General features: G+C 33.8%; 1 protein-coding gene across 6 annotated transcripts in view; it reads right to left on the bottom strand.

Annotated features, from left to right (window-relative positions):
• Positions 1–9,454: 9,454 nt before the first annotated feature.
• The window catches only part of LOC138710468 (putative RNA-binding protein Luc7-like 2), a 57,464-nt gene continuing 50,753 nt past the window's right edge, over positions 9,455–16,165 (bottom strand). For 3 of the 6 annotated variants that reach the window (XM_069841383.1, XM_069841385.1, XM_069841388.1), the window contains one exon: positions 9,455–10,272. In XM_069841383.1, coding sequence (XP_069697484.1) covers positions 10,170–10,272 — 103 coding nt within the window. In that variant the 3' untranslated portion in view covers positions 9,455–10,169. Of the gene's footprint in view, positions 10,355–16,165 lie in introns of all 6 variants that reach the window. The other 3 variants (XM_069841387.1, XM_069841384.1, XM_069841386.1) reach the window with 3 other exon arrangements.

Genomic DNA, 16,165 nt, shown 5'->3' with positions numbered 1-16,165 from the left:
AAAAGTCACATTTAATTACTATTTTAAATTATTGTTCTCAGTTTCTGTATACTCAATAGATATAATAAACTTTTATTTTGCAACAACAATTTTAGCCACTGGCATAGCTCAGGTGGTAGCATGTTTGTTTGCTGATTCTGAGTTGCGCTTGGGTGTGGGTTCAATGCTTGCTTGGGCTAATTATCCAGTTCGATTTTTTCCAAGATTTTCCCCAACTGTAAGGCGAATCCTCTGACTCATATTGCCAAACACCATGTCACTATCACTAATTCCATCAATGCTCCAGCAGTTGATACAGCGTCGTTAAATAACCAAGTAAGTAAACACCAATTTTAAAGCATATTCGTAATTATTAACAAGGATTTAAGGGTTCATGTATAATAAAACTTGAGACATCACTGCCTATGTTATTAAATGTTATGTTTTATTTAACGACACTTGCAACTGCAGAGGTTATATCAGCATTGCCGGATGTGCCAGAATTTTATCCCGCAGGAGTTTTACATGCCAATAAATCTGACATGAGCCTGTTGCATTTAAGCACACTCAAATGCCATCGATTTGGCCCGGGATTCAACCCGCAACCTTGGGCATAGAAGGCCAGCACTATACCAACTCGCCAACCAGATCGATCCTATGTTATTATCTAAGATTAATAGAATAATAAATAAATGAAATGCGATATTCAATTGTTTAACTTTTACCAACACATGGATTTTAGAAAGAAAATGCTAATATAAACTAAATTATCACAACCTTATTGAAACATATGATGGCTATATATTTACATTCCAGATTGCTGTTTCTTCGTCTGGTGTAGGTTGTGTTGGCCTCCTCCATGACCTTCACAACATTTGATCCAGTAGTTTACAGTCTTCACTTTTCGCTGGACAGCCTTTGCAATTGCATTTAACAGGACAAGGTACCTACTCAGACTCATCAAAAAATTCAATTTTTTGCTTTTAACAGAAATAAATTCTCTGAATCTTCCTGATCAAGAATACACACATATATATATATATATATATAGCTTTATAATGTTGCGATGTGTCTAACCTAAAAAAAAAAACTTTTTAATTGAAGCAGGTGTCATTAAATCAGTAATGCCACGCCCCTTCCCTGAAATGTTACAGTGAAAAAGTTGTGCAGGATGTAAATACCATTAGTGATAGTGTTGTAAATTAACAGTAATGATGTAGGCCTAAATAGTAGTGGTAATATTATAATTAGTGTAGATTTGTAAGTAAGTCAGAAATTGATGTTAATTTTTAAAAGTGGTTTTCTTAAAACAACATTTTTACGTATATATGCACATATCTCAGAAACTATTAGTGTTTCAGAGCTGAAATTTTGCACGCTCATTGTACATCATATAATGACTTAAGGGTATATGTATGTGAACGACCACAAATATTATCACAAAATGCAGGCTCTAAATTTCTAAAATTTTATAAGAAAATGAGCTCACAATTGAACAAAAATTACAAGGTACCACAACAGGATTTATTAGAACTTAAATATCTGATAAAGGTATAGAAGAAGGTTACTAATAATATTTTTCAAAGCAGTTTTATCAGAGTATAAAAATAAAAAAACAAAAAAATTCTGCAGTTACATCATTTGGTAACCATATCATTGACATCTTTAAAATTTTTCCTGCATGTAATAAACACTTACTTCTGAAAAGTAGACTACTCTCAGACATGTAGAGTTGTTTATTTTAATACAATTAATTTTTTATTTGTCCTATATAAAATATAATAAAATTTACATAATTTTTTGTGACCTAGTTTTTCTATTTTCAAAAAAATGGGCATTATTGTAGTCTACCTTTTGCATAAATTCATGTTAAATCAGTGTACTAAATTTCAGAACTCTAATTCTAATGGTTGTGGAGTTATGAAATAATATGTGTGAAAATTTTCAAATTTTGGAAAATTTAATTTAAAGTAAAAAGTGAATTTTTAAAAATATTAGTAATTTTTTTTATAATTTTATCGGATATTTAAGTTCTAATACGTCTTGTTGTGGTACCTTCTAATTTTTGTCCAATTGTTAGTTCATTTACTTATAAAATTTTAGAAATTTAGAGCCTGCATCTTCTGATAATAATTGTGTCTTCACATACATATACCCTTTGGTAGCACGTTTACATTGATATAATATGTATTACAAGATTTAGATATATTTTTGTGTTGAAAATTTCAGGTTTTTCTCGGTAGAATTTTTATAAAAGTATATTATTTAAAAAAAAAGTCGATAAAATCGAGCTAGATCTATAATTTTGATAGTGAACGTAGATAAGTATATTGCAAATATGTATGAAAAATTTTAGCACTGTACGTTAACCAGTTTTCAAGAGAAAGGTGCATGAATTTAAACAATTTTTTTCTTCTTTCATTAGAAAACAATTTTTTTAAAACTCAATTATAGCAGTTAATATAACAAGCTAACCACCAATATAATCCTAAAAGCATGTAAAGTAACATATTAAAATTTGAAAATAACACCTTTTATACTTTCAGAGAAATAACCACTTATAATCAGCATTGCACACTATGAAAACCTAGTTGAGGTTTTTTCCAGGGTTTTCCTTCAACCCAATATGAGCAAATGCTGGGTAACTTTCAGTGTTGGACCCTGGACTCATTTCACCAGCATTATCACCATCATCTCATTCAGACGCTCAATAACCCCAGCTGTCGATAAAGCGTCGTACTACTATGATAACACCTTAATGGAAGGACAGCTTTCCACATTCCAACAATTCGTCTGAGCATCACTTATAAGTATAAAGCATTGTAATTTGTGAAATTAATTTTCAATAATAATTAGAACATAAAAACACACTAATGTTATTACAATCACAGATCAACAATAGGGTGTGCCTGTGCACATTCTAAGTAAAACTACATCAACAAAAGTATTCCCATTCTTAAACTTGTATTTTTGTTACTTTGTGTGTTACAAAGAAATACAGGGTGTAACTAAATTCAATACTCAAACTTCGAGAGATGACAGAAGAGACAAAAACAAAAATTTTTTGTTAAATGAACATGGGTCTGAAACTAATTATTGAATGACAAAACCAGAAACTCTACCGTACTGTAAAGAATAAGTTCTACAGTTGTAATGTTACTTATGTAACTCACTATTCAAAACCATCAACCATTTATCAGTAAACACGCCATGACATCAGAATGCAATGTTTGTGCTGTGACCGCACAGTACATTATTCATTGAGAGTAGAAAGATGGAACAGTTCACTTCCTTCAAGACATTCTTCTTGATTGTGGTCTCAACATGATGGTGCAACTCCTCATCTCTCTCGTGAAGTCCGAGAAAATTTGAACTGCAGATTCGGTGAGCAGTGGATTGGCAGCGGTGGGCACATTGGATGGCCTGCTAGTTCTCCCAACCTCACACCACTTGACTTTTGTGTATGGGGGCATTTGAAGAACCTGGTGTATAGTCCAGGTCAGCTTACTTAATACCGTAAGGATGAAACCTAACTATTTTTCCCCTATTACTACATATGCTAGTGAATTATAGTGATTTTCTAGCTCTCAGGTTCAATTTTCTTTTACTAAATTCGTTTCGAATTTCGGGTACTGACAAATACTACAGGAAGTCGTGCCATCTATAATATTATACTGTAACTAATACTCAATACTTAACATTGTGCCCATCAGATACCACCAAATCTTTTTAAAATTTTGGGGCAAAGTAGCCCCCATAGGAGCAAAGTAATGGTAATTTTGTGGTGCTATAATTAACATTTCAGAGCATTATGTAGAACTGGTTTCACGTAAGATTTGTATATTGTATTTAGTGCTGATCTGTGGAAACAAGTTTTTTTTTTTCTTTTTTTTTTTTTTCATGATCATCTGTTTTGTGCTGATGCTGAGGTTTTGTCAGCATGAATTTTGTAAGTTAATTCCTAAGTATTTTGGCTCAGTGGTTTGTTGGGTAGGTGTATTATTTAATGATATTTGGGTTTGTGATGACTTGTGTCTTAGGGTAAATATCTGGTAGCAGGATTTCCCTGGGTTTACAGTTGTTAAATTTTCTTCACAACACAGGGGTACATCTTCTGCTTTATTCATTTCTTATGATTAGGGGGAGGATGTTGATGATCTAAAACTCTACTTAAAATGATCAATAAAATGCCATTAAAGTAATGGAAAAACGACATGAAATTAAAAGAAAATGGCATTTAAATATTATTCAAAGTACTCGCACCATAACTTCTTAAAAATTAGTCACCTCGTTTCAATGACTGCCCTCCAAACTCTGAGAGAGGAGACACTTCCTGGAATTTGACTAAGATAAAGGAAAATGGCATGCAACAAAATGAAGTTTTCAAGGGAAAACTATAGATTTTAATGAGGGTTTACAATGTGTTTCAATCAGGGGTGGTCCATGTCAATGCCTTCATTCTCCATCTGCTCTTCACTTTTGTTACCAGACCTTCCAGATGAGGGAGTGTGAATGACAAAACAAATTGTGGGCGCAACGTGCATTTTTGGAATCTTTCTGTTAAAATACTGTCTACTACAGTAGACCCCTTCTGAACCATATTACAGACACAATGTTTTTTTGTCCAGGAAATAGTGAAAGTGTCCCCCCTTCCAAACATAAATTCTAAAGACACCCTCCTATCAACAAAAGAATAGTAGCAGTCAAAGTCCTCACTTAAACTATTGTGAAGCATTTTATATTACTTCCGTTGTGTGAGGTGAAGTCTTCAGTGGAATGAGGGATGGACTTTAGAGTTTGTTCCAAACTATAAAACTCAAACTTCATTGTTATTCACTTATTCAGTAGGTAATTATTACTAATCTATTTGCTCAGAAAAATATTTAACAGGACTATCTGTAAAAAAGAAAGTAAAATGCATTCCAAATGATCTAAAAGATGCCCAAAGTATTAAAAATGACCAAAAATTGCCGAAAAAAATTTAAAAATTACCTATTAGTTCAAAAACGTCAAAAAATGCAACATCAGAAATTAATTTTTTAAGTTCACATTAACATAGAAAGGATTTCCACATTAATAGGCATCATCCCAATGTGAAAAATAAGACTACTTTTCATCAACATCTGCCCCCTACTTATGATAATTTTACCAGTAACTCTTCTTTTTGCGTGAGGCTCAACCACAATTTGGTAATTTGCATCACTTATAACCAGAGACAAATATATGATATGTGTTAACATAGAAACGAGAAGGAATATGAAGATCTATACTTACTCCCTTAATATTGTTAATATATATTGTATATATTTATACGATTCCATTTCTTTTGTAATGAGGTTTGCTCATTCATGCACTGATGTACTTCGTTTGACCTTTCTCTCTTTGTCCTTTGAATGTACAGTGTATTTGTATGAAACTTTGTGTTGTGTTGTGTTGTATATTGCAAAATGTGAATAAAATTATTAAGCAAAGTTTTAACCTATAGGCCTATTTGAGTTATAATTTTATTTACAGTACCCAAACATCTATCCCTTTCTGTTGATGTATACTTGTGGAAGTTCTTCCCCAGGATTTGATGTGTATGTGTGTCATTTATAGTGCCAATAATCTAAAAAATTACATTAAACTATATCTAGTAAATGATTAGTTCTTTTCAAATTTTCTTCAAGCCAAGAATGTACAACTAACGACCACATAGAGGTGATGTAAACCTGTCCTTTTAAAATAATTAGTTACTGTTGACTAAGGAAACCAATATGTTGTGTGTGGTTCGTAATTCCACGTCTTCATTATGTCTGTGTTTTTTTATTGAAGCATTCATAGCTCAGTCAGACATTAATACAAAGTTCTACGTTACATTATATTCAATATGGTTTATTGTTGTCTGAGAAAACTGTCCTGTGTAGTTAAATTCAAGATCAAATTTATTTTTAAATCATAATCAGTTCTTAATTACATGTGTAGTTTTCATGTGATTGTGTAATACATATAATATGTATTGTGTAAATGGTGACTATTTGGTGAGCTTAGTAGTTCAGCCGATCAGAAACGGCGAGTGATAATATCAGTACAATTACAGAATTTAACAAAATCAAGTCTAAAAAAAATTGCTTACTGAGAGGAAAGTTTTTAATTATAAGTACATTATTATAAAACTTAGTAAAATCGATAAACTGAAAAATACTGCTTAATAAGGGAATAATTATCAATGTATAATTGTATCAGGACAGTCATAATATTTAGCAAAAATCAATAAGCTAAGAAAATTGCTTGCTAATGGAAGCATTTCCTGAAAAAATGTGTAATTAAAGTATATCAGCAAGATGATAAAACTTCGCAAAATCTGGCTAAAAACTGCTTAAAAGGGAAAATTTTCAGGAAAATATATAACTTAGGCCTAATTATATCAGAACAATTATAAAACTTAGAAAATCAGTATGCTAAAAAATGCATAATAAGAGAAAAATATTGAGGAAAACCTTTCAATATTAAATTTTCATCATGACATAATGTATAGGCCTAATTATATCAGAACAATTACAAAACTTAGAAAAAACAGTATGCTAAAAAAAAGGCTTAATAGGAGGGAAATATTGAGGAGAAACTTCTGATATTACATCTAGCGTAATAACGGAATGCAGTTAAAAATTGCGTCTAAACTGAAACTGATAACCTGCGATCATTTTCGTTTTCATAAAGGTTAGGATGCAACAACACTATCAATCTCGCATTTTCCATTGTGAATCTGATAAGTTTCTAAAACTGATGTCATATGTTCCAAATACATCTTTTTCCTCCATCTCATTTCACGAATTTGACTAACAAAAGCCATGTTATAAACTTCATAGTGAGCATTTTGCAGAGTTAGCCCACCTTTTAAACTACCCTATCGACGTAGTCTAAAATTTAACCAGCCAAATCCTGATCAGCATTCATACTATCGCTAACACTGGTTTATTTGTTTGTTAGTTCACAGTTCATCCACCGAAAGCAGCTATTTAGCCCACACTAAGAATGTCTATGAATACGGCCCCAAAATTTTTTAAGTGGTAGCTGTCCATCTTTCAGTTGTAGGGTGCGGTCTGTCAGCAGATTAGCAAGTTAAACAATTTCCAGCATGACATGATTTTCTACCTCACATAATAAAGCATATAAATTGTGCTTTCCATCGTAAGAGATGTTGCGAATTTTAGGGGTGAATTCGCAAAATATAAGTTTTGAGATTCTTTGTCGAGTTCATCCCTTATATCTGCAGTGTCTCATATTTGTTGACAGTGGAAAAGAGAAATATTATTTCATTTTACGATCGAGATATGTTTCAATATTAATTCAAATGTAATTTATCCTTACGGATCTATTTCAGTGTAAGAGAAAATGCTTGCAACTGCTTCCAAATTTTCCATCTTTAGTTTTCAAAAGTTTACGAATCCATTAAATTTGTATCACTTCAAGTTGACACATTTTCTTCTTTCTCTTGTATACTTGCAATAACACTATTTTGCACACAACTCATTTAATTGCAAAACAAAGTTTAGGTTCTCAGCAGTAAACACATTAATCCATTATATTCACAAGTCTTGAAATTATCTAAAAGACCAATAAATATCAATGTGACGAACTAATATATCACGACTGAAGTATTTATTTACTAACACATTCGTTTAAAAAATTGTACTTTTATAACTTGTGAACGAACATTAACAATGGAGTCCGAACTAGCTTTAGGTATTGGTGGGAGAGTTTTCACAATTAGATTTCAAAATATGAAGCAATGACTGATACGGACATTAGAAATACTGTATTTTACTGCCTTCAACTACATTCTAAATAATCCATAACCCAAGACAAATGCAGGATAATAAAGATAATTATTTCTTCACTGAACTACTTAAAAAGTACATAAACTGCAGTATGTCAAATCACATCCTCAGTTTCTCAGTTACAATTGTTCTTTTTCTATAGCATTTGCATCACATAAAAAGCTAAACTGATCTCTGCTTGGTATTGAAATGACTTTTTAATTTACTCAGATCATGTCCCACGCATCACACGTGAATCCAAAGTTCAGGTAACTATCACTGTACAAAGTAACAGTGTGGCCAAACAAGCACATCATATGAAGCTTACACTTATGACTGGTCATTGTCACTTCCTTTTCAATATTCCACATAATCATCACGAATAAACACGAAAACCTGTATACAGCACGTCAAAATACATCTGTTCAGCGAACAACTCACGAAATTCTCAGAATAAGTCAATATTTATGGCTGACAGTGCATACATGCCATCTGCTCGAAGTATCGCCAACCTACCGATCAGGGTGCAGTAATTCATCTTAGGGATATATATTGTGCCACAAGATAAGGTAATACCATTTTTAAGACCTACAAACTCCATCAACCTGGAAGAATTTTTATAGAATTAAAAACTTTGTAAGTTCTATACTGGAGGACTGTGAGCAGAGTAATTAAGTCATTGAAAACAACTTGCAATGTTGCTTTTCTATTTTTAAATGCAGAGAATCTGTGCATGTCATTCACAATGTATATGCAAACTGATTTCCTTCAGCAGTCCAGCTGATATGTCAATGTTTGATGGTATGGAACAAGAATGAATAATCTTATCTTTACTTTAAGTTAAACATATTTGGTGGCATAACAAATACAATAACAAGGGAAAATGTGAACAATAAAATGTATAATTAATACGTGTAATCTCAAGCCAGATGGAATATTTTTGCAACCTTCAGTCTGCTGGCCACTTGTCTCACTCTGAAATATGCAATCCCACCAATAGACTTCCGTAACTTTGAAGAAAAAATTTATAGAGGCTATTATCTACTGCTACATGTAAGGAAAAGAAGATCATCACTAAGAACTAATCGGCAAAACAGGTATGGCTTGCACCCTGGACACTGCCAGCAGTAATCATCGAAGAAAGAAGCAAGTGAATTAAATTAGGAAAAAGTTAAATTCAAAATGAGTGCAAGCAGGTTCACAACTCTTTTCTAGACATCATCAATATTTCTCGTGCTAATAGCAGAACTATAAAAAAAATCATACACGAAATTAATTACACCTGAGACCTGTTCAATTTCCATCTTTACGACCCTACATTAAAAGGGTTCGATTTTAATCAGGACTGGAATCTATTACTAATAAGAAGTAGAACTATTATTTACTGGAGAGGTGAGACAGATACCTTCAATTTGAATATTCAACATCAGCAAATATTGTATTATGGTATATGAGATTATTCTATTCAACTGCAAACAAAAACGCATTTCTTTATATACAAAAGACATGTCAAATAGAGTCTTTCATAAATTCCAAATTATTTTCTAATGTGGCAAGTAAAATACAGGAATTGATGGTAAAGAATTGGGAAAGGAAACAGAATCAGTGCTTACAAGTCTGGTAAATAGAGGATAATTTTATCAATTCTACAATGTGATTCCACAATAAAACAAAAATTTAAATATGAAACTAATTATTTTGCAACACAAATGATTGAAAATTACAGATTGAACATTACACATACATTACTTATTTACAAAATTGCTATAACTAAGCAACTATATCATTTACTCTTATGAAACAAGATGTCAACACATTTACAATGAGATGTTGAATTGTATTTCGTGCTGTGACAAATCCACTTTGGTATCATTCTTTGTGTCAAGAGCAACAATTGTTCAATCTACAATATTTGTAAATTTTGTAGCATGAACAAAATAATATATTGTGCTTCATTACACCAAGACTAATGTGGAATAACAGTAAAACAAGTAGAATTTAAAATAAATATGTATTTTAGTAATACATACATACATTCATGGTACATCAAAACTGTCTCCAGGAATTGACAATGGCATTAAATAAATTCACTCCAGAACTAAACTGTGAATTAAAGAAGAGGGCGTGCAGGAGAATGCTAAGATAATACACGGACAATTTTAATCTCATTATACACACAGTATGGGCTGTTAATAGTATTCACAGGTCCCTGCTATTTGTGTGAATGGAAGATAGCAAATAATAAAAATACTGAATATTCAAAGAAGGCCCACAGTCAGATGCTGCCATTTTAAATCTTTATTATTTACAACCATAAGTGGTTCAGCAGTGACAACAGTTGTGTCAGCTACATTCTGACAAGCATTGTAAACCTAAAAGCTAATACATCTATTACTCACTTTTAACTTTATATTCATCCAATTCTTCAGATTCTGTTTTCACATGGCCATCTCCATTTTCTTCGCTCACTCTCCGACTCCGGGATGACTCCCTACTTCATAACAAAAGTATCTGTAAGGTTTCATACTTTTTACGTCTGCTATTCACTGTCTCTGCGACTCCGGGGTGACTCCCTACTTTGTAAGAGAAATAACTATAAGGACACATTCTACAGCCACATCTTAAAACTATTATATTACACAAAAGTAAATTCAAGATTAAACACAGATGATCTTTCTTTTCTCTTGGCATTTCCACGTATTCTGCGTGATTGCCAGAACTACCTGTATCTTAGGCCATTTTAGTGTGCCGATCTGTTGTGGAAGATACTATGTGTGATGAATCTGATGATTAAGCATTATAAGATGGAGTAGCAAGTAAGTTGTGGCCTGGTACTATTCCAGCACTCACCTGCGAGACTAGAACCACGAAAAAATGAAAGTCAGGATAGCTGGTCCTTGGAATCGAACCTGGACCTTCCGAATAGAAGGCAAACATACTAACCACTGTGTTCAGTAAATATTGCATTACTTAATATAAACATCATTTTGTAAAACTTGAAGAACTGCTCTATACCATCATAAATAAGGAATTTAACAGTATTATTAGTACTATATTAATATACTACACTACACTTTTTTCAATTGTTGCCAAATTACTCACATTAAATAATTATGTTTTAAATTGCTTGTAATACACGAAATATTTTATGCTTTCCTTTATTGTAACATTCTATGTGCATATTGAAAATGATCAAGTTTTATCAATATTAGAGTTTTGAATTAATTAAATGTTACATCACTGAACATAAATTGTATGTAAGGTGATGGGATATTTAGTAGGATAATATATTCGGAATAAATTGGAGCTAAGTGGGTGGTTTTTTGGAGAACATGGATTCAGAGAGCGGTTTTTTTGTGAAAGACAAATTGCATCTTTATTGCAGGATTTAGTATATGAAATGGATGGGAATGGTAGAGTTGATACAAATGTAATATAATTCTGCAAAGCCTTCGATGTGGTTCCTCACGAAAATCTATTTAAAAAAATTTAAATTGGTCTAAACAAAAGAGTAATAATATGGTTTCAGACATTCCTACAAAGGCGTAACCACTGATTTAAAAAAAAATGAGAGAGACACACACATACCCACCCACACAAAATATTATTTATAGGCCTATATATTTTTTTCACTACAGATCGTCCTGGATAATCATCCCGGTTACTCGAGAGTATACTGTAGGCCTATTATCGTCCCCTTGTAAAATGCAGGTGTAAACTTCGGAGACTTCATACAAGTACTGAATATAAACTAAGCTAACATAGCTTGCTGTCGAGGTTACATATATTTTTATTACATTTTTCTTTGCCCTCTTCCAAAATTGAACTGTAGCCTTACTTGAAGTAGTTCTATTGTTTAATATTGAGACGCAATTTAATTAGTTACATTTTTTAAGGTTGAAAGCATATATTCAGAATCTTTTGGGACCTGATTCAAGGCAAAAAGCTTTCCTGGTTTTTACATATAGGAACACAACAACAATGTTTCATTTTTAGTTGTTTTTAAGAATATTTAATATACTAATACACTACGTAAATCCTCAATGTTTTTATATACTGGAAAACAAATGCATATGCAAATCGCATCCCTCAAAGTACATGAGTGTTATCTGTTGGTGCTAGTTCAGGATATCCCTATTAGGTATGGATGGAGCGTTGACCAACCTGAGGAAGTTCACCAAGGAAAGGAAGACATTTATAAAACAACTATTGAGTACTTAAAGAAAAATATCACCTTAAACACATAGATGTGATTGGTCTTTTTATCGGGGATTGTGGTGTTATTCCAAAATTCTTTAATATGTTTAGGAAGCAATTTGGTTTACCCAAATCACAATAGTTTTGAAAAAAATAATTTCAAATTCTAAATAATTGTTTACACTCCTAAATACGAGGGCTGTTTTTTTTTCAACCTCCAATCATGCCAGTAAATAGCCAATCGAGTGGTAGGAGACAGTGATGCTCGGAGGGTGACTGTGCATCTCCCCCAGTATAACCTCTGCTACTTCCAACGTCATTACTCCATTTTGAGCTGAGTTGCAGGTACATAAACATGACTGCTAAGATTGAATCGCCCGCCAAGTGCAATTTGCATAATATAATTCGGTTTCTTCAAGCAGAAGGGAATAATTCTCCCACAAAGTGCGAGTTGCGTAGTGTAATTCGGTTTCTTTAAGCAGAAGGGAATAGTACAGCAGAAATTCATTGAAGAATGAGTTGAGTATACAGCTTGCCCAAGTTAAGTCTGCGAGTGGAGATATCGGGATGAAATGTAGAGGAATGTAGAGGCAAAACACAATTGCCACTTAGGTGATTTGACACTCAGATTTCAACGTGTGCACATAGTTTAAATACACTACGGAGTGCACGCATTTTTTGTTCTTGTCTTCAGATAAAGGCAAGCTGTGACAACAGTTATGCAACTTTGCCAACCGGAACGCCAAACCTCAATGTCGAGAGTGTGTCAAGCAGAAGTATAGTACAGTCTATTTCACAGCATCTTAAATTGTTCTCGGAGTGTTCGAAGTTACAGTTGTGTTGCTCATACCCTAGATCAGTCATCATCAACTGATCTGCACTGTGCATCTCCCTAGCTCACTCGCTTGCCCTGAACAACCGAGCGTGTGGTAACGGAGCCGAGGTGCAGTGGCGGTGTCTCTGTATTTTAATGAGCAAGACATTGGAGATGATTTGAATAAATGAACATTAACTTTATATTTAACTTATGCAAACGGAATAAAGTATTAAATAGCGGCAGCACAATTTAGTATTTAGTATTTATTTATTTAACCTGGTAGAGATAAGGCCGTCAGGCCTTCTCTGCCCCTCTACCAGGGGATTACAACTATAACATGAACAATAAGATTACAATTAATATTAAATTTACAATTACAATTACATTAAAAATTAAAGTACGACAAGAATACCTGATTAATGAAAACTAGACATTTTATCATAGAAGTTAAGAACAAAGAATATTTTTGTATTTACTAAATTACAAATTAAACCTACAATAACAAAATTCTATAGTGATGAAATTATTGGATATTGAAATATTTTGTTACGTATTACTGGCACAATTTCGATTAATACTTAATATGTTATTCAAATTAATAAAAACCGTGTATGTATTTCTAAATTAAACACTGATAGCCACTACATACATAAATATGCATTAACTAAACCATGAACATAATGAATGGTACTATTTTAGGTTTGAAAGGAGATAAATAATTGGAATGAGAAACTATAAATTGTTTATGAAAGAAATAGAGTAAAAATAAGTATTGTTGCTATTTGTGTAACACGAATAGAAGTTTACTCAACAATGGCAGCGATTTTTCGGAATTTTTTATCCGCTTTTCACCCATCAACTTCTCAATGTTTGGAAACACTGTTTGAGTGGTGAACAGTCTCAGTGCACATTTCAAATTGTGATCTGGCAGTTAATTTTCATGTCGAGAATTGCTAATTTTCATCAGAGAAAAAAACTGCTTGCTAATGTATGATGATCCAAATAAACACAAGATTCGAACAGCATGTCTGTGCAATCGTGGAAATCTGACATGTGAAAGATTGTTATAAACGTCACACGAACTTTTCTTGGTTGCAAATTTCTCCTTCAATTCCCGATCACATTGTCGAGCCAAGAGTTCCAACTGCAATTCAATTGAAGCACGTTCAACCTCCATGGAATAAGAAGTCGCGAATATTTCAAAATTACATTCAAGATTTTCCAAATCCTGGAATCTTGAGTGTAATTCCTGATTTAGTTCTCCTATTATTTACACATATTCCTGCAAGTCTGTGGTCTTTACAGAAGTGTCAACCGTCCTTAGTTTTGAAAAGTTGTCAAAGTGATAACGTAAGTTTAAAGACCTTGATTCTGTCATGCATTTGGGTGATTATTTGACCTTTACCTTGAAGAGAGAGGTTCAAAACATTCAAATGCCCTTTTAAATCTGTTAGAAATGCTAAGTCTCAAGTCCATTTAACATATTCTCAGTTCCGGAATAGGTTTATTTATTTGTTCCATGAATAAAGCTATCTCTTCTCGTAGTTAAAGAAACCGATCCAGCAACATGCCATGGCACCTGACATGTTTGCAGTTTATAAAACCGTCGAACCGTCACAGTCACTCAGAACTGCTGTGCTGCTTGCCCCTGCAATGAACTCTGCCCGCGTACCAATACACCGCAGTTGACGACCACTGCCCTAGATCATATATGTAACAGAGTGTTAAAATCAGCAGCACTTTGAAGAGAACAACCACCAGGATCACCACCCGTATGCCATAAATGAACACGAGATGGCAGTGCAGTCACTAATGCAATTCAAATGGGAATTATGACGCGACTCTCTATGTAACAACTAGACAACAACTTTACTGTCGTATGTGACTGTATGGGTCTCCTCTCGTTACCGCCTCCTTTCACTACAGAACTGCCTCCAACTTCCCCTCTCGCCTCACAGACTTAACTTGGTCGGGTAGTATGGTGAAAACTTTACGAGTGATGGTTGTGCGTGAATGGTGTAGGAAATTTAAAGAAGACCGAACCAATGTTCACGATGAAGAGGTGACAAGGACTCATGTCTGTCACAATAGAAGACATTGTTTAATGAGTTGACCAAGTGGTAAGAGAAAAATGGAGATTTACCGTAAGTGAGTTATGTGTGTGTGGAATTTCCTCAAGTTTCAAGATAATCTGTTTACACGATCATAACAGAACACCTATGCTACAAAAAGTGTGCACTCGATGGCTTCCGAAGATGTTGTCTGATGACGACAATAGTCGCAGAATGGCATCAACACTGACATTCCTCACCTGTTATTAGGCTGAAGGTGAAGATTTTTTAAAATCAATTGTGACTGGAGATAAGACCTGGATTCAATATGTCACCCCCAAAACAATATAACAATCACAACAATGGATACACTCAAATTCGCCAAACAAACCGAAAAAGTTCAAACAAACCTTCACCAAGAGGAAGGTAATGGCTACCATGTTCTGGGACCAAAAAGGTGTGTTGCTTGTTGAGTTCATGGAACTGGGGACTACAATCAATGCAGCTGTTTATTGCCAGACTATGACTACTGCGGAGAAACATTCAAAACAAAAGAGGGATGCTGACTTCTTTAGTTCTTCTGATTCATGACGCCTGCCCTCACAGTGCTGCTATAACCCAACAGCTTCTTCAACAATTTCAATGGGAAGTGTTTGAACACCAGGATATAGTCCCGGCTTAGTGCGGAGTGACTTCCAGCGCTTCCCTGAACTGAAAAAGTGGCTAAGAGAGCAGACGTTCCACACTAATGAGGAACTTCAAAACAACATTAAGGTCCATCTCAACTCACTGGCGGCAAACATTCTATGAAGAGGGTATTGTAAAGCTTGTTCACAGATATGACAAATGCCTCAATCTTCATGATGTCGAAACATAACCATGTTTGTACTGTCAGTGACACAATTCATCTGCCCTGGAAGGAATGCGGAGTTGGGGTAGTAGTTTCGCACTAGTAGTGGATGGAGAGAAAGAATTACAATGTAGCATGCATTATAAAAACATTGATTTACCAATTCTGTGCCACGTTACTATGGAGTACACTACACATGAAAGTTATATTGCTACATCTTAACTTTGAAAATATACTTACACCAGCAATTTTATTAACCAAACGTTCACCTTCGTCTTCCAAGTACAAATGAAGAGAGAGAAATGTTTTTTTTTTTTTTTTTTGGAGAAAATAGAAAGGGGATTAAGCAGAGGGTATTCACACCAAAAGTACCGTTAGCCAGCCACTTGCTCCAAAGTTAGCTTCTCACCCCTCTAAACAACACCCCTAACTTCCCCAAGGTTCAGGGTAGATGAGCTCTGTTGTTGACAGT

This window comes from Periplaneta americana, chromosome 12 (assembly GCF_040183065.1).
Source record: "Periplaneta americana isolate PAMFEO1 chromosome 12, P.americana_PAMFEO1_priV1, whole genome shotgun sequence".
Lineage (NCBI taxonomy): Eukaryota > Metazoa > Arthropoda > Insecta > Blattodea > Blattidae > Periplaneta > Periplaneta americana.
This window is presented reverse-complemented; position numbering and strand designations above follow the sequence as displayed.